This window comes from Doryrhamphus excisus, chromosome 7, assembly GCF_030265055.1.
Source record: "Doryrhamphus excisus isolate RoL2022-K1 chromosome 7, RoL_Dexc_1.0, whole genome shotgun sequence".
Lineage (NCBI taxonomy): Eukaryota > Metazoa > Chordata > Actinopteri > Syngnathiformes > Syngnathidae > Doryrhamphus > Doryrhamphus excisus.
The window spans coordinates 10,758,341-10,777,844 of record NC_080472.1 but is presented as its reverse complement, the minus strand read 5'-3'; the positions used below and the strand labels follow the sequence as shown (position 1 = coordinate 10,777,844).

Sequence of the window (19,504 nt, the reverse complement as noted above, 5' to 3'; positions counted from 1 at the left end):
GGAGCTGAATTAGTCGCCCCAGTTCTAGAGGATCCATTAGTACACCCCTTTGCCGATCCTCGTGCACCCTTCATTCCCACTCCCTCAACCCACCAACCACTCCTCACCATTACTGAGACCGCCAAAGAGTCCCTGTCCGAGGCCACTGAGGCGGGGGCACCGTGCTTGTTGGACCGAGGCAGCGATGATTGTGATGATGATGGCTTGGCGAAGTCGGGGTATGGCTCTGGGGAAGAGTTCAAGTCGAACCAGCCCTCAACCACTGATGAAGATTTTTACGCGACCTTCTCCTTGGTAACACTAAGACCTTGTCCACGTCGGGCTTTGAAGGTGGCTACAAAGCTCACTCACCCAGGACTTGTAGACGTAACAAAGCTTCAGTCTCCAGACGCAGTAGGACTATCACTACCGCCATACCGCAAAACGCCAGAGCCGCACCACCGCCACCTCTGCCTTTACCACCACCCTCCACAATGCACCCGCCAAATATCCGAGTGGGAAAATGAATAAGCGCTAGCTAAAACATCTGCCAGACCTAGAGTTGCTTCCATTGTCCACATGGTTTGAGGTAGACGGCACCCAGCTGAGGGGCCCATGATTAACCTCCCCCGTGTTCCGTAATATACCCACAGCACTTCCCACAGAACCAGGCGTCAGGCCGGGGCCTTCGGAAGTGGTCCGGGAATCAAGCAGCACCACCGGGATGGTCATCGGAATTGTGGCGGCCGCCGCCCTGTGCATCCTCATCCTTCTTTATGCCATGTATAAGTACAGGAATAGGGACGAGGGCTCCTACCAGGTGGACGAGAGCAGGAACTACATCACCAACTCGGCTGTACAGAGCAATGGCGCCGTCATGAAGGACAAACAGCACAGCTTGAAAGGCAGCAATAAAAAGCAGAAGAACAAGGATAAGGAGTATTACGTGTGACTGACACTTATCGGCGTATCCAGTCGGCGAGCGCTTACAGGACGTCTACTGCACTCGCCGGGAAAACTGACAAATGATGGTACGATACGGAGCTCGGATGATCCTTGACTTTGCCGAGAAGCTGAACTCATGACATGTACTATAATATTAAAGCACACTTACTTCTGTAAGCATACCGAGGAGGCTTAATAGCAACTTTAGAGACCTTACTCTTCTATCTGGTCGGAGACGTTATCAGTATAGAAATATGTCCCAGCTACATCTTTCTCCTAAGTGACTTTTAGAGCAACGTGATCCTTGACATTACAACAAAAAAGTCTTTTATATGGTTCCAAAAAGCCTCACGAGCTTGACCATAATCAGCATGTAAGCAATGCGTAGTGCTTAACAAGATGGGGGTCCAGCCTACAATCGTTGTTCGAGAAAAAAAAAAAAAAAAAAGACTCTTGTATCAGAATATGATGACACATTTGTATGGTTTATAAATACTAGGTGTGGTGTCTTATTTATTTTTGCTTTAAGCAAAAGAAGAAGTGAGGTGACAAAAATAATAATAATAATAAGAAGAAGAAGAAGAAAACAGCTCCAGTATTTCTTTCCATGTACAAAACCACAACCGCAATGGAGCTCACGGACAGAAGCGCTTGGATCTGTTGGCCGTGAAATCTTCTGAGTACGATTATTCTGATTGTCAAACACACTTTGTTTCAAGAAGTGGAAGTTCTCTTGATGAAAAAAGCAAATGATTGTAAAATGCATGTCATCCTAACTTACAGTACAACAGTCAAGTCATGAGTGTTTAACTTGGACGATAACGACGCCAAATGGGTGTTAGCGTACACCCCCAAAAGAAGTTGGACCTTGCAAATACGGAGGTCTACTTTTAACGCGTGCTGATTATTTTTGCAGAATTGTACGTCAGTTCATTGCCTATTGTTCTCTTTTTTAGGGCGGTGTCGGGAGAAACACAAATGCAGTACTAAAACGTAGTAACATGTATACGGAAATCAATCAAATGGTGAAAGTGTCAATATGTATCTATTGTCACAGTCAACTGTGTCAAAAAAAAAACAAATTTGTTTACATATTTTATTACATACTAACTGTTGTACTTTGTAGGTAGGAAATTGTACATATACCATGACAGTTTTAGTACCTCTATTGTACAGACTGAACATATGGATTATCAACATATTTCATGACAAAGTCTATTAACTGTTAATTTACACTGAGAAAAAGAATGTGGAGAATAATATTGATATTTCATAAGAAATGACAATGTATTGTTAGCCTAGAGATCTAAACAGAGATGTTTCTAAAGTTGCATGAATATTTATCTACTTGCAGTGTTTCAAGAAAATAAGGTGCCCTTCCTTCTGTATCACAGCTATCCTGTTCCGGGTGCCCATAGTCTCATTCCTTTTCAAAGAAAATAAAGTCAGGAATATGACAAATCTGATGACCGTTTGAATGAATGGGGGCTCGATGTTGTTGTTTTTTTTTAATAAAACATCCAAAAATGAAAAATAAAGTTTTTTCACAGCATTGGGTGGCTTGATTCCAATTAAGCGCTGACACGGTTGAAACCAGAATTTGACATAGGCTTTGCTAAAACAGAAAAACATAAACATAAACACCTCACAGACTGACGTTTTGCTCTTTTAGCTCAGTTTGGATTATTTCTTAAACTTGTTTTGGTACATGTTTGTATATTCCTGCTATACCGTTGGAGTGTTAAGGTGCTGTGTGGTGAGTTTAGTGTCATTAGTGAAGTGTTGTTGTTAAAAGGACGCTGTGACTGTTATGTTGTTGTTTTTAAACTCGTTTTGGTACATGTTTGTATATTTCTGCTACACTGTTGAAGTGTTAAGGTGCTGTGTGGTGAGTTTAGTGTCATTAGTGAAGTGTTGTTGTTAAAAAGACGCTGTGACTGTTGTGTTGTTGTTTTTAAACTCGTTTTGGTACGTGTTTGTATATTTCTGCTATACCGTTGGAGTGTTAAGGTGCTGTGTGGTGAGTTTAGTGTCATTAGTGAAGTGTTGTTGTTAAAAGGAGGCTGTGACTGTTATGTTGTTGTTTTTAAACTCGTTTTTGTACATGTTTGTATAATTCTGCTATACCGTTGGAGTGTTAAGGTGCTGTGTGGTGAGTTTTGTGTCATTAGTGAAGTGTTGTTGTTAAAAGGACGCTGTGACTGTTATGTTGTTGTTTTTAAACTCGTTTTGGTACGTGTTTGTATATTTCTGCTATACCGTTGGAGTGTTAAGGTGCTGTGTGGTGAGTTTAGTGTCATTAGTGAAGTGTTGTTGTTAAAAAGATGCTGTGACTGTTATGTTGTTGTTTTTAAACTCGTTTTGGTACATGTTTGAATGTTTCTGCTATACCGTTGGAGTGTTAAGGTGCTGTGCGGTGAGTTTAGTGTCATTAGTGAAGTGTTGTTGTTAAAAGGACGCTGTGACTGTTATGTTGTTATACGGTTGTACGTAATGACCTCATGTGTTTTTCGCTCGTTGTGATTGGCTCCTGCCAAAGAAAGACCGACTGTAAATTAGCCACACTGCTGTTTAAGCGCAGGTTTAAAGTTTGGTTGTTGTTTTTTTAAGTAGCGGCTTATACACCGGACTGTATGGCGCATTTGGTAGTATAGCTTTTAAACCGGAGGCCTTGGTGAAGGGTTTTTTGGTATCCTTCCACAAGCTTCTTGCTAAATTTTTGGGAATTCTGTCTCGTTCCTCCTGCCGGAACTGTGGTAGCTAAGAGTCAGGTTCACTCTCGTCTTTTTTAAAATGTATTGGACTGAGACCAGGCTTTGTGATGGCCACTCCAAAACATGGACTTTTTGTTCCTAAGCCACTTTGTGACTATTTTGGCGGTGTGTTCAGGGTCCACTTTGTCCACTCGGAAGAACCATTTGTGACCAAGCTTTAATTTCCTGACTGATGGCTTGAGATGTGGCTTCAATATTTTCCACTTCATGTTCTTTCTTCAAGATGACATCTCGTTTATGAAGTGCACCAGTTCCGGCTTCTTTTTTTCCTCCAAATGTACCAATGGTCATTGTAGTATTACTGCACTAAGGAAGAAATACAACTTCATATCAACTGATATAAATATTCTTATAATTGCAGCATTTCCAAATAGAAATAACTTTGGTATTCCTCACTGACCTAAAACAGGAACGTTTGCTGTGCTTGAATGAATGTCAATGAATTGAAGGTGTGTTTTGACACAGTGGGTTGGGGGTCAGTGTTCAAGGGTTAGGACTAGAGGGTTAGGGGTTAGGGGGGTAGATTTGGGGTTAGGGTTGGGGTTGAGGGTCAAGGTTTGGCTTGAGGGTTCTGGGTTAGGATTGGATTAGAGAGTTAGGGTTAGAGAGGGTTATGGTTGGGGGGATTAGTGTTCAAGGGTTAAGGTTATGGGGTTAGGTTAGGGTTTGGGTGTAAGGGTTAAGGTTTGGGTTCAGAGGGTTCTTGGTTAGGATTAGGATTAGAAAGTTAGGGTTAGAGAGGGTTAGGGTTGGGGGTTATGGTTGGGGGGTTAGTGTTCGAGGGTTATGGTTAGCGGGTTAGGTTAGGGTTGGGGTATAAGGGTTAAGGTTTGGGTTTAGAGGGTTCTGGGTTAGGATTAGGATTCGAGAGTTAGGGTTAGAGAGGGCTATGGTTGGGGGGATTAGTGTTCAAGGGTTAGGGTTATGGGGTTAGGTTAGGGTTGGGGTGTAAGGGTTAAGGTTTGGGTTCAGAGGGTTCTGGGTTAGGATTAGGATTAGAAAGTTAGGGTTAGAGAGGGTTAGGGTTGGGGGTTATGGTTGGGGGGTTAGTGTTGGAGGGTTAGGGTTAGGGGGGTAGGTTAGGGTTGGGGTATAAGGGTTAAGGTTTGGGTTTAGAGGGTTCTGGGTTAGGATTAGGATTAGAGAGTTAGGGTTAGAGAGGGTTAGGGTTGGGGGTTATGGTTGGGGGGTTAGTGTTCGAGGGTTAGGGTTAGAGGGGTCGATTTGGGGTTAGGTTAGGGTTAGGGATAAGGGTTTGGGGTGTTCGGGGTTAGGTTTAGGATTAGCGAGTTAGGTTTAGAAAAGGTTAGGGTTGGAGGGTTTGGGGTAGGGGTCTAGGGTTGTTAGGGGTTAGGGTTAGAAAGGGTTAATTAGCATTTTTCATGTTGGATCTGGAACCAAGTGGCCGCAATAAAGGAGGGACTTGGGAGCTAAAAACGCAGCCTGATCACACACAGAGCTGGACATGAGATAAAACCTTGCGTGGTCCGGTCCGGTCTGCCTTCTGCATCGTTGTCGTTGTGGCATCGTTGTATTTATCCTGAAGCCTCTGGAGATGTCTCATAACGTGTCCGGCAGGTTCTACAGGTTTCTAATAGTATCCTTTTGTTTTGCATGAAATGGAAAATAAAACCCAGCAGCACAGACTCAGACATCTTTAATCCTACTTTATTATTTCCTCCACATAAAACAAAATAACAAAGATTGAAAACGGGCGACTAAATATAGATAAAAAGAAAGAGATACAGTTGGTCTTGCTCAAGTTGATCAGGTGTGGTTTGGGATCCAACCAGAGACTGAGTCACAGACTCTTTCATCACAGGTCTTCATCAGTACACCTTTGTCACTGTGAGCAGGAACAAGCATCTGTGTCCGATTCCGTTACCAGTTCGAGGGTTAGGGTTAGAGGGGTAGATTTGGGGTTAGGTTAGGGTTGGGGTATAAGGGTTAAGATTTGGGTTTAGGGGGTTCAAGGTTAGGATTAGCGAGTTAGGGTTAGAGAGGGTTAGGGTTGGAGGGTTTGGGGTAGGTGCTTAGGGTTGTTAGGGGTTAGGGTTGGAAAGGGTTAATTAGCATTTTCCATGTTGGATTGGTAGGCCTCACCGACCTAAAACAGGAACGTTTGCTGTGGTTGAATGAATGCAAATGAATTGAAGGTGTGTTTTGACGCAGTGTATGTAAACGTCTGGTTTGGACTGGAGCAAAAATCTCTCGACCTTTTCCTTTCCCTGCATGGACTCAAATACATGAGCGGAAAACTATTTCATGATGTTGATGTTAGCCATTCTGGAAAAGATGCAAGGCACTATTCTTTGCTTTGGAATTGAGATTGCAATTCTGGTTACACGCTTACATGTTCTCCCAAAAAAAATCACACTTGTATTCATCCAATGCTGATATTAGCCTTGGTGCCGATGGATCCGCCCCCGGTATTGTGAGTCCCAGGACGGTGGTCACATGGTCACGCAACTTTTTCTTGCAGGGAATGATGCTGCCGACGTGGGGACACTGGGAGTGTTGTTGATTGTCTGCTGAGAATTTCAACTCAGCTCTCGGTACGATTTGCAGAAGCAGCCAGCATTCTGTAGCCACACGGAGTCTTCTGGCTGACCCAATTATTTGCCTTTTTCAAGTGCACAATGCACAAGCAGACCATCCAGCACTCCCACATTGTGAAACGGTGCTCTACTGTTCCATGGCCAGGGGCCAGAGCCTTCTCTCCAGCAGTCTGGCACGGTCTTTCACAGGAAGCTGGAAGAGAGTCACCCCACTGTAGTTGGAACTCCAAATATGTCCACAGCCTTCGGCGTTAATGGATGAATATTCTCGTTGTGTGTCGTGCTCGTGAGTGGACACCTCGGACACCTCCACCAGGGAGTCTTACAGCATAGCCTGCTCAGTTCCTCCAAAAAAGTATCTCAAGTTAGGACGGTTCATGCAAGCTCTTCCTTCCAATTAACCCCCTGTAGCTTTCTCTGATATTTCCCACAGCAAGCTTTGGACCCCCCCCCCCCTGCAGAACAATGCCGCCATCCAAAAACACAAAAGGATTTAATGTCCACATGACATCATACTGTACACAGGGGAGGGGGTTCGTGTGGGAGGTGCTCTCCCAAAAACTTGTTTCTATGGCTGTCTTGTCGTAGTCCAATCTGATTCGGTAGATTTTGTCCATCTCCAACTAATCATCCAATGTTGTTGTTTTTGGTTTGTTTTCAAGGACATCTAAATGGGACCACGATGAAATCCAATAGATTTCATTGGTGACTTTTTCCACCTCAAAGAAAAAGGCTAAAACACGCAGATACCAATGATAACAATGATAATGATAACAATGAAACCTGGTAGGTGTGAAACAGAAGTACCTCTATTTGGTGACAGAAGGCAAGATGAACAAAATCTAAGTGGGCATGTCAAATATCGGCATCAGCAAAGTACACATGAAATAGGAACCACCAACCAATGGGAACCAATAGGAACCACCAACCAATAGGAACCAATAGGAACCACCAACCAATAGGAACCAATAGGAACCACCAACCAATAGGAACCAATAAGAACTAATTGGAACCAATAGGAACCACCAACCAATGGGAAGCACCAACAAATAGGAACCAATAGGAATCAATAGGAACCAATAGGAAGCACCAACCAATAGGAACCAATAGGAAGCACCAACCAATAGGAACCAATAGGAAGCACCAACCAATAGGAACCAATAGGAAGCACCAACCAATAGGAACCAATAAGAACTAATTGGAACCAATAGGAACCACCAACCAATAGGAACCAATAGGAACCAATAGGAAGCACCAACTAATAGGAACCAATAGGAACCACTAACTAATAGGAACCAATAGGAAGCACCAACCAATAGGAACAAATAGGAACCAATAGGAACCAATAGGAAGCACCAACTAATAGGAACCAATAGGAACCACTAACTAATAGGAACCAATAGGAAGCACCAACCAATAGGAACAAATAGGAACCAATAGGAACCAATAGGAAGCACCAACCAATAGGAACAAATAGGAACAAATAGGAAGCACCAACCAATAGGAACAAATAGGAACCAATAGGAAGCACCAACTAATAGGAACCAATAGGAACCACTAACTAATAGGAACCAATAGGAAGCACCAACCAATAGGAACCAATAGGAACCAATAGGAAGCACCAACCAATAGGAACCAATAAGAACTAATTGGAACCAATAGGAACCACCAACCAATAGGAAGCAATAGGAAGCACCAACCAATAGGAACCAATAGGAACCAATAGGAAGCACCAACTAATAGGAACCAATAGGGACCACTAACTAATAGGAACCAATAGGAAGCACCAACCAAGAGGAACCAATAGGAACCAATAGGAAGCACCAACCAATAGGAACCAATAGGAACCAATAAGAACCAATAGAAACCAATAGGAACCAATAGGAAGCACCAACCAATAGGAACCAATAGGAACCACCAACCAATATTAACAAATAGGAACCAATAGGAAGCATCAACCAATAGGAACCAATAGGAAGCACCAACCAATAGGAAGCACCAACCAATAGAAACCAATAGGAACCAATAGGAAGCACCAACCAATAGGAACAAATAGGAACCAATAGGAAGCACCAACTAATGGGAACCAATAGGAACCACTAACTAATAGGAACCAATAGGAAGCACCAACCAATAGGAACCAATAGGAACCAATAGGAAGCACCAACCAATAGGAACCAATAAGAACTAATTGGAACCAATAGGAACCACCAACCAATAGGAACCAATAGGAAGCACCAACCAATAGGAACCAATAGGAAGCACCAACTAATAGGAACCAATAGGAACCACTAACTAATAGGAACCAATAGGAAGCACCAACCAATAGCAACCAATAGGAACCACCAACCAATAGGAACAGATAGGAACCAATAGGAAGCACCAACCAATAGGAACCAATAGGAAGCACCAACCAATAGGAAGCACCAACCAATAGGAACCAATAGGAACCACGAACCAATAGGAACAAATAGGAACCAATGGGAAGCACCAACCAATAGGAACCAATAGGAAGCACCAACCAATAGGAACCAATAGGAAGCACCAACCAATAAGAACCAATCGAACCAAGGTCTATTATTAGTGAAAACATTTAAACATATTTAAAGAAATGAAACATATTTTGGGCTAAATGAAGAATTATCAATCATACTGTAGGTCACTAGATGTCAGTAATGTTACCGTAATGCTTGGCAAGACACCGCACTTGATTGCCAGTAAAACAGGCTTTTATTGCAGTTTGAATTATAGCACAAAAGGCACAATAATCCCAAATAAAAATCCCTAACAAAAAGCCAGCACCCACAAAAAACTAAAACTCAACTTTGACGTCTCTGACGTTTCTCCCTTGGGGACCCACGATCATAAGTCTTATTTATGTCTTATTTATTTTCTTTTATTATGTCCACTGTATTGGATAATCCAAGTGTGAGGGTCAAAAGGGCTTCAATAATGTTACAATACAATATTTTGCAAAACTTCACTTATCACTGGGATCTTGAAGCCAATAATCCCGATAAATGAGGGCTTACTGTAAATGGGTGCTATGCTAATGGTATATTAGCACATACGGCATACATGATCACCAGAGGATAAACAAGAGGCTTCTGTTGTGATTTTGTTCAGGTCTTCTTTGCTTCTTTGGACGTCTTTGTGTCGCTGGGTCTTCAACCCGTGTAGCTAATTAGTCCTTTCCTTTCCAGGCCGTCTTTTGTCCCGCTTACCACGAACACCCAAGTTCCTGGCTGAGTGCATTCATGAACCTAACAAGCTGCCATGTAAACACCAAATGTTGTTGTTGTTTGTAATATTGTTGTTTCTTGGAACATTCATGGTTTATGAAATATGTACCATCATATGGTTGGGGGGTTAGTGTTCGAGGTTTAGGGTTTGAGGGGTAGATTTGGGGTTAGGTTAGGGTTGGGGATAAGGGTTAGGGTTTAGAGGGTTTGGGATTAGGATTAGAGAGTTAGGGTTAGAGAGGGTTAAGGTTGGGGGTTATGGTTGGGAGGTTAGTGTTTGAGGGTTAGGATTAGAGAGGTGGGGGTTAGGGGGGTAGATGCGGGGTTAGGTTAGGGTTGGGGATAAGGGTCAAGGTTTGGGTTTAGAGGGTTCTGGGTTAGGATTAAGATTAGAGAGTTAGGGTTAGAGAGGGTTAGGGTTGGGGTTGGGGGGATTAGTGTTCGAGGGTTAGGGTTAGAGGGGTAGATTTGGGGTTAGGTTAGGGTTGGGATAAGGGTCAGTGTTTGGGTTTAGAGGATTCTGGGTTAGAATTAGAGAGGGTTAGGGTTGGGGGTTATTGTTAGAGGGTTATTGTTAGAGGGGTAGGGATTAGGGGGGTAGATTTGGGGTTAGGTTAGGGTTGGGGATAAGGGTCAAGTTTTGGGTTTAGAGGGTTCTGGGTTAGGATTAGAGAGTTAGGGTTAGAGAGGGTTAGGGTTGGGGGTTATGGTTGGGGGGTTAGTGTTCAAGGGTTAGGGTTAGAGGGGTAGATTTGGGGTTAGGTTAGGGTTGGGGATAAGGGTTAGGGTTTGGGGTGTTCGGGGTTAGGTTTGGGATTAGCGAGTTAGGTTTAGAGAGGGTTAGGGTTGGAGGGTTTGGGGTAGGGGTCTAGGGTTGTTAGGGGTTAGGGTTAGAAAGGGTTAATTAGCATTTTTCATGTTGGATCTGGAACCAAGTGGCCGCAATAAAGGAGGGACTTGGGAGCTAAAAACAAAGCCTGATCACACACAGAGCTGGACATGAGATAAAACCTTGCGTGGTCCGGTCCGGTCTGCCTCCTGCATCGTTGTATTTATCCTGAAGCCTCTGGAGATGTCTCATAACGTGTCCGGCAGGTTCTACAGGTTTCTAATAGTATCCTTTTGTTTTGCATGAAATGGAAAATAAAACCCAGCAGCATAGACTCAGACATCTTTAATCCTACTTTATTATTTCCTCCACATAAAACAAAATAACAAAGATTGAAAACGGGCGACTAAATATAGATCAAAGACAAAAAGAAAGAGATGCGCTTGGTCTTGCTCAAGTTGATCAGGTGTGGTTTTGGGATCCAACCAGAGACTGAGTCACAGACTCTTTCATCACAGGTCTTCATCAGTACACCTTTGTCACTGTGAGCAAGAACAAGCATCTGTGTCCGATTCCCTTACCACTCCCAAACATCCACAGTGAATAGAAAAAAACCTACTGCAAATATTTTTTACACAAGGACTGTGACTGTGAAACAAAGCCCGGTTTTACCCCGACCGAGTGGACGCTGGCTAAGGCAACCTATGGGGCAAACATGCTAGTGCTACAACATTCTAGGCCATAAAGTTCCCACCAAACGCCTTCGCCAAAACTCTCACCGCCGCGTGTCATGTGACGTGTTGCATGCATACGAGGTCTACTGAAATGGGTTCCACTGTTTGAGTCCACACATCACAGGAAGGGGCTCGAATGTCATTAGACAAAACCCTGTCGACGTCGTAGGGATTTCCTTTTCTGACACCTTGAAAGTGAAAACAGTTTAAGAGGAGAAAATCAGTTCATCAATAAAAATGTTGGGAAAAAATAGAAAGCTCCTTTTCCATCTCAATAGACTGAAAACTGTACCGTAAATAGTCTGAAATAGACTACTGCTTATGGGAACGCTGGAGCCTATCCCAGCTGACTGTGGCCGATTGTACCTCAAATCAACGGCGGCGTACACGAGCTGGGATTTTTTGATCACATTGATTCGGTCCATTTGCGGCATATCCGATGAATGCAATAATCAAAACAATGAATTGACTCGGGAAATAATCCAAAACTTGACTGATTTGTGAAGTGTGATGCAAGGAAAACACGTCCAAGTCCAACAATGACTTGGACTGCTTGGTCGACATATTTTGGAGTTCACGTCGTTTGCATTTGCAGCTACAGAGAACATACTAACTCCTTATTGCTAAAATCACAACTACTTCAACTTGCTGATATAGTTCATCTTCAAACAGCTAAAATAATACATAAGGCTAAAAATAAGCAATTAGCTAAAAATGTCTTCCAATACTTCTCTACAAGAGAGGAGAAATATGATCTCAGGGAAGAAGTACATTTGAAACACTTCTATGCTAGGACTACGTTATGCTAGCCATAGCATTTCAGTATGTGGAATCAAACTATGGAATGGATTGAGTAAGGAAATCAAACAATGCACAACGATGAGCTTATTCAAGAAACAATACAAGCAGTTGATGTTTGCTAAATACAAGGATGAAGAGTCTTGAACCAGTCATGATGTGCTATATATATCACTATATTGACACTTACTATGGTACCCATTATGGCATTGGATGCTCATATCACCGAGTACTTCAGTTCGTGACAAAAAAAATATTCAAAAATTTTTAAAAACTTAAATTTTTTTTTTTTACTATATTAGGAAAGCAGGAAGTAAACAAAAGTAACAGTTAGTGATTGTAAAAGTACCAGATGGAGGGGTAGGATTTAATAAGCTTTGCTTCTTCCTACTCCTTTTGGACATGTGGAACTGGGAACTGATTATGGGATGCACTCAATTGGAATCTGATGCATGTTCAAATGAAATTAAACCATTACCATTACCATTACCATTACCAGCTCAGAAGAGAGGCTTTTTTCAAATTTTGGTAATCAAGAAGTGGTGGACACTGTCCGTTACTTCAGTCCGTTAATGACTTCTAACGTAGAGCGGTGATATATAAAGCACTTTGTCTTTCATGATTGGGCGTATTTACGCAGTGGAACCCATTTATATCGACATCCCTCGGACTGGCTGACATAAAATAGTCACTGCTTGCACATTTTCACTTGGCTTTCCCCAGAGACTTCATGAGAATAGGCAGATTTTGAACCAATGGTAGTTGACGCTGTTTTCCGCCCCATTTGTGCAAAATTTAAATTAGTAGTTGAAAGTCCTGATCCGGTCCAGATTGCGTCTACCGGACTCCGACAACGAGCTCCGCTATGGCTGCAGAAAGCCAAGAAAGCTTGACCAGAGAGTGCTCCGGCGTCCGGAATAAAAGTTCGACCCCAAATGGATTCTTTCCGTTGTGCCGTTGAGCCTTGGTAGCTAAAGCTAAGGTGGGCCTGGGGTAAGAAGTCTACCACCGAAGAAGAAAAGACCTTTGGTCCTACGTTTGAAGCTCCTTTTCACCCCCCCCCCCCCCACCCATCTTCATTCATTTTTATGAATCTGTTAGCGATACCATGTCAACATAAACAGTGCTGGAAATGACCTTTTTGGGTATGACATTTTATGTCCAGGGTGCACAACTCCTCTTGCTCCTCGAAGTCAGCTGGGCAAGGCACCAGCGTACCCCCGCGACCCACGTGAGTATAGAATATGGATGGCCGGAAAAGCGGTCAAGAGTGAATGTCGACATTTTTTCGGCACTTTTGAGTCATAAGAAGTAATAAGAAGGAGGACTTGAAGAGTTGGGTGACGATAAACAGGGTTAGCTTAAACCGGTTCCATTGGACAAGAAAGGGCAAAAAAAAAAATATTAAAAATACTGGCTTACAGTGCACAAAACATATTTAAAAAGCAAAAGCCTTAAATTTCCAAAAGAATGTCTTAGCAGCATGAAATGGGCGACAGGGAAGTTAATTCAGTCCGTTATCAACTTCTAAAGTCCGAAATGCATAAAATGGTTATTTCTTCATCCGTCTACCGTTTACCGTAGATTTCCTCCAGCCATTGTCGCACATCCTTCAAATTGTAGAAGAAAGGCCCCTTGCCACCGAGGTAGCTAACCTTTCTGTGTTGTACGATGCACACCCGTTCATTGGACACCCCGTAAGCCACGTTAGCGTTGTTGTCCATGCAGTCGGCCACCAGCTGTAACTGCGGCGGCAGGGAAAAGTGATCCATGAGCTTGCGCGCCGCTCCGAGCCTCTCCTCTAAACTCCGATGCTTCCGCACGCTGAACGAGCAGGAGCCCATGTGGGGGGCCACCCAGCCGTCAGCCGGATGAGCCTCGTCAATGTACACCAAGAGGAAATCAGCGACATCGCTGAAGTCTTCCACCAACCGCCGGAAAGCTGGCAGGTGGCTGACAAAGGGGGGTCAGGTGGCCGAACCGAAGTTCATCACCAGGGGGCGATCCGATGACTCAAAATCCAGGAGGCGGCATTCGTCCCAGTTTCGGAGCGAAGCATCCGGGTGCTCATTCGGTAAAGTGCTCACGGTGTGAAGCCAGTGGGGACAATCTGGCACCTTGACCACTTTGGAGTTGGGGGCCTCGCAGCCGAGTTTCACCTAAGGATGGAAAAAGAACCATTGGCTGATGGAGTTTCAGTCGCTACGTTGACACAGTAGTCCTCCATTAACCGGAATGTACCAACTAGTCTAAAACATGTCAACAACTTTGGCAGATTTACAATTCCAAAACAGGATTCGTTTTGCGGTTGTTAAAAATCCTAACCCGGAAAATGAACCAGACTGGAATTGCACATGCTCTGATCCAATTATGGGATGTGTTTGGGTTTGGCATCACGTCCTTTTTATTTGGGATCATTCAAACCTGCAATAAAAGCCTGTTCTTCTGGCGATCAAGTCTGGTGCTTGTGTGTCACCGAGCATTACAGTAACTTTGCTGACCCCTTAGTAAGAAGTTTGTAAGGAGTTAGTAAGACGTTAGTAAGAAGTTAGTCTGAAGTTAGTATGAAGTTAGTAAGAAGTTTGTAAGAAGTTAGTATGAAGTTTGTAAGAAGTTAGTATGAAGTTTGTAAGAAGTTAGTATGAAGTTAGTATGAAGTTAGTAAGAAGTTAGTCTGAAGTTAGTATGAAGTTAGTAAGAAGTTTGTAAGAAGTTAGTATGAAGTTTGTAAGAAGTTAGTATGAAGTTTGTAAGACGTTAGTAAGAAGTTAGTAAGAACGTAGTAAGACATTAGTAAGAAGTTAGTAAGAACGTAGTAAGACGCTAGTAAGAAGGTTGTAAAATGTTAGTAAGAAGTTAGTAGGAAGTTTGTAAGACGTTAGGAAGAAGTTAGTAAGAACGTAGTAAGAAGTTAGTATGAAGTTTGTAAGACGTTAGTAAGAAGTTAGTAAGAACGTAGTAAGAAGTTGGTAAGAAGTTTGTAAGAAAGTAGTATGAAGTTAGTAAGACGTTTGTAAGAATTTTGTAAAAAGTTAGTAAGAAGTTAGTAGGAAGTTTAGAAGAAGTTAGTAAGAAGTTAGTAGGAAGTTTGTAAGACGTTAGGAAGAAGTTAGTAAGAACGTAGTAAGAAGTTAGTAAGAAGTTTGTAAGAAGTTAGTATGAAGTTAGTAAGAAGTTTTTAAGAAGTTAGTAAGAAGTTAGTATGAAGTTCATAAGAAGTTTGTAAGACGTTAGTAAGAAGTTAGTAAGAACGTAGTAAGAAGTTTGTAAGAAGTTTGTAAGAAGTTAGTATGAAGTTTGTAAGACGTTAGGAAGAAGTGAGTAAGAACGTAGTAAGAAGTTAGTAAGAAGTTTGTAAGAAGTTAGTATGAAGTTAGTAAGAAGTTTTTAAGAAGTTAGTAAGAAGTTTGTAAGACATTAGTAAGACGTTAGTAAGAAGTTAGTAAGAACGTAGTAAGAAGTTAGTAAGAAATTTGTAAGAAAGTAGTATGAGGTTAGTAAGACGTTTGTAAGAATTTTGTAAAAAGTTAGTAAGAAGTTAGTAGGAAGTTAGTAAGACGTTAGTAAAAAGTTTGTAAGAAACTAGTAAGAAGTTTGTAAAAGGTAAGTAAGAAGTTAGTATGAAGTTTGTAAGAAACTAGTAAGAAGTTTGTAAAAGGTAAGTAAGAAGTTAGTGAGAAGTTAGTATGAAGTTAGTAAGAAGTTAGTAAGAAGTTAGTAGGAAGTTAGTAAGACGTTAGTAAAAAGTTTGTAAGAAACTAGTAAGAAGTTTGTAAAAGGTAAGTAAGAAGTTTGTAAGAAGTTTGTAAGAAGTTATTATGAACAATAGCCCATATTCAACCCCAAAACTACATTTTTAATATTTTAATATATTTTTTAGAGTGAGGGCCAGTAATGCCAATACTGACACAGTATGTGTAAAATAAGAGTATTTATGTAAACGTAGTGAATGTCGCAGTACGTGCTGTGACATTGAATAATGGATATTTGGTTTAAGAAATAAAAGAAAATAAGAATAACAAAAACGTGGTAGTCATTAAGAGTTACTCCTTCTGATCAAACGCAGGGGAAAAATATGAAATCCAATCATCTCTGACGGCTGTTGCCAGATCAAGCCGGTCATGGACCGTTTCAACTTCAACTTCCACGCCAGATTTCCTTTTCGGATTGAGATGCGTCCTATTCGCAGGCCATGACATGGACCTTATGGGCGTGTCTTACTTCAAGGAATGTTTCCACAGTTTTTGCTCTATGACCAAATGCATTATCATCTTAAAAAGATTGTCCAGTATTATCTCGTATTATTTCCAAACCTCAAACATGTCCAAAATGTCAACGTAAACGTGTGCATTCAATGACGATGTAATAACAGCCATCTCCCCGGTGCCGTTACCTGACATGCATATGAGCTAAGGCATGCCCATATCAGCAATGACTGTGGAAATGTGCACGTTTTGTCTTCAGGCAGTCGTCTTCATGAATCTCAGCGGAATCTCCCTCAACATGAATTCATCCAGTCTTCCACTGACCTCCACTGTGTTTCCTTGACCTACTGTCAACTTGTTTTTTTCTGTTTAGGTGCTTATGGCTTTAATGTCAGAAAATCCTAACTATCCCTTTAAGACGTTTGTAAGAATTTAGTATGAAGTTAGTATGAAGTTAGTAAGAAGTTTGTAAGAAGCTAGTAAGAAGTTAGTATGAAGTTAGTAAGAACTTAGTAAGAACTAAAAAAAAGGAAGAACTTTGTAAGAAGTTAGTCTGAAGTTAGTATGACGTTAGTATGAAGTTAGTATGAAGTTAGTATGAAGTTAGTAAGAACTTCGTAAGAACTAAAAAAAGGAAGAACTCAGTAAGAAGTTAGTCTGAAGTTAGTATGAAGTTAGTAAGAAGTTAGTAAGAAGTTAGTAAGAAGTTAGTAAGACGTTTGTAAGAAGTTAGTATGAAGTTTGTAAGAAGTTAGTATGAAGTTAATAAGAAGTTAGTATGAAGCTAGTAAGAAGTTAGTAAGAAATTTGTAAGAAGTTAGTATGGAGTTAGTAAGATGCTAGTATGAAGTTAATAAGAAGTTAGTATGAAGCTAGTAAGAAGCTTGTAAGAAATTTGTAAGACGTTAGTATGAAGTTTGTGAGAAGTTAATATGAAGTTAGTAAGACGTTCGTAAGAAGCTAGTAAGAAGTTAGTAAAACGTTAGTACGAAGCTTGTAAGAAATTTGTAAGAAGTTAGTATGAAGTTAGTAAGAAGTTTGTAAAAAGTTAGTAAAAAGTTAGTAAAAAGTTAGTATGACGTTAGTAAGAAGTTTGTAAGAAATTAGTAAGAAGTCAGTATGAAGTTAGTAAGACGTTTGTAAGAATTTTATAAGAAGTTGGTGATAAGTTAGTAGGAAGTTTGTAAAAAGTTAGTAGGAAGTTTGTAAGAAGTTAGTAAGAAGTTATTATGAAGTTTGTAAGAGGTTTGTAAGAAGTTAGTAAAAAGTTGGTCAGAACTTAGTAAGAAGTTAGTAAGAAGTTGGTCAAAAGAAGTTTGTAAGAAGTTAGTAAGAGGTTCGTAAGAACTTGGTAAGAAGTTAGTAAGAGGTAAGTAGCGGCGTGTCTGAGGGTGGAGCCTGATGAGGGTGGAGCCTGATGAGGGTGGAGCCTGACGCAAGTCAGTCCACTCGGTACAACGGCCCCCCCAAAGTGGGATGGCTCCTGCGTAACCGGAGGCTGACAAACAGATTTAATGGGAAGCAGGAGTTTTAGGATGATTCCATCATTTTTTTTTCCAGAGAATTGAGTGATTCCAGAAGTGTTTGTGAAGTCTTACTGATTACCAGAATTGTTTTCTTAATTTCTCTGAGTGTTTCCTCAAGTTTGGCATCAAACCCCCCAGACTGGTGATTGCATCTTCATCTGCTTGCCCGGACAGTTACTAAATATTAGTGGAGGCGGGATGATGGCGTCAGTTCAATATTTACATTTGGAGAACATCATGTTACTGTTGACTTTAAATTGCGTGTCATGAAAAGCGGAGCCCCCCCCCCCCCCCCCCCCCCAAGCCTGCAGGGCGCTGCTGCCTGCCAACTGTCATGCAAGACAACATAGAGCAGTTCTACCCCAAAAAATCCAACCCGGGTCCTGCAGGCCGAGTCCGAGGAACAGAAACGGACTTGAGATGAGCCAAGAGTAGATCCTCCTCTTTTTCCTCCTCGGACTATTTGGTTCACCGTTGTTAGGAATCATAAGGAAATGTTCGATTCCATGTTGTAAAAAATGGTTCGATATTGTAATGACATCATGATCAATAAATTCATAGGAAAATCACAAAATCATCCAATAAGCTTGATCATTTTTAGGCGTATTGGTATCGACAATACAGGTAGTGTATCGACTTGGTATGAGACCGATACCAAGCTTTAGCGGCAGTATCGGCCACCTTTAATAATCAGGGAAACGGCCCCGAAGGTGAACGATCAGTCGTTCCGAGACGTTGTTAGAGTGCTTACGTCACAAAAGTAACTCCATCAAACTTCCCTTCGCATTTTAACCGAGCTGAGAAATGGCGCCTTCGCCGAGTCGCACCCCTTCCGGTTACCTGTTTGTAGGCGTCCAGCAGGAAGCTATTCCAGATGGAGCGAAGCCCCGCCGTCGTCAGCATGCGGCGCCACTCGCCCGAGGAGCCGGCCGCCCCGGAGCGGCTCAGCAGCGACACGATGCGCTTGAGCAGCACCGTGGAGTCGTATAGCGCCAGGAAGAGACAGTTGGAAAAGAACGCGGGTAAGATCTGGAGTGTCACCAGCAGGTCGTCGCCGGCCATCCCCATGGCGTCTCTCTGTGCCGAGCGGCTCGGTCCACGCACGCATGCTTTCTGCACGCACCCTCCACCCCCCCCCCCCTTGGTGCGCAGGACGGGGGGGTGTGTACTGATGTCACTTCCAAACACTGGGGTGGGCGATACTGCACGTTGTGGGGCCGATCCGATACCGAGAGGCGATAGTGGCCGATACCGATCATCGAGTCTTTTATGTCATTTAATATAAGCATTATAATCTCGCCCGAAGCCAGCTGGGATAGGCTCCAGCAGTGGCGTCATTAGGCCTACTCTAGGGGACTTCAGCCCCCCTAAATAAATGGTTTTTTTTAATATATATTTTTTTACAAATAAATAAATTAATTAAATTAGATAATTTTATATATTATAAATTAAATAATATATATTTAATTTATTGATATAATAAATTAAATAATTTGATATTTTATAATTTTGATATTTTGATAATTTGATTTTTTCAAAAAAATTTATATATATATTTTTTTTACTAAAAAAATCTCTGCATTTATAATCTCAGCCGAAGCCAGCTGGGATAGGCTCCAACAGTGGCGCCATTAGGCCTATTTTAGGGAGACTTCAGCCCCCCCTAATTAAATGTAATTTTGTTTTTATTTTTTAACTTTAAAAACAAATTAATAATAAAAAAAATCTGACAAATTAAATAATTTGATATTTTTATTCATTTTTTTATGTTATTGATTTTTTTTTTACTAAAAAATCTCTGGGCGATACTGATATTGGCGTCTTTTATGTCATTTATAAGCATTCATAATCTCGCCCGAAGCCAGCTGGGATAGGCTCCAACAGTGGCGCCATTAGTCCTATTTTAGGAGGACT

The 19,504-nt window shown here is 41.7% G+C and overlaps 2 protein-coding genes across 14 annotated transcripts in view; one reads left to right on the top strand and one right to left on the bottom strand.

Moving 5' to 3' along the window:
* Positions 1 to 16,679, top strand: part of nrxn3a (neurexin 3a) — a 134,304-nt gene extending 117,625 nt beyond the window's left edge. For 6 of the 13 annotated variants that reach the window (XM_058077791.1, XM_058077790.1, XM_058077786.1 and 3 more), the window contains one exon: positions 633 to 2,476. In XM_058077791.1, the coding sequence (XP_057933774.1) occupies positions 633 to 931 (299 nt within the window). In that variant the 3' untranslated portion in view covers positions 932 to 2,476. Of the gene's footprint in view, position 1; positions 2,477 to 16,323 lie in introns of those variants that run through there. The other 7 variants (XR_009130343.1, XR_009130341.1, XR_009130342.1 and 4 more) reach the window with 3 other exon arrangements.
* Positions 10,663 to 18,962, bottom strand: dio2 (iodothyronine deiodinase 2). Its single transcript, XM_058077792.1, has 2 exons — positions 18,431 to 18,962; positions 10,663 to 14,018 (listed from the first exon to the last, which is right to left on the bottom strand). The coding sequence occupies exons 1-2, from the start codon at positions 18,656 to 18,658 to the stop codon at positions 13,428 to 13,430; spliced, it is 819 nt and encodes a 272-aa protein (XP_057933775.1). The 5' UTR covers positions 18,659 to 18,962; the 3' UTR covers positions 10,663 to 13,427.
* Positions 18,963 to 19,504: the final 542 nt, after the last annotated feature.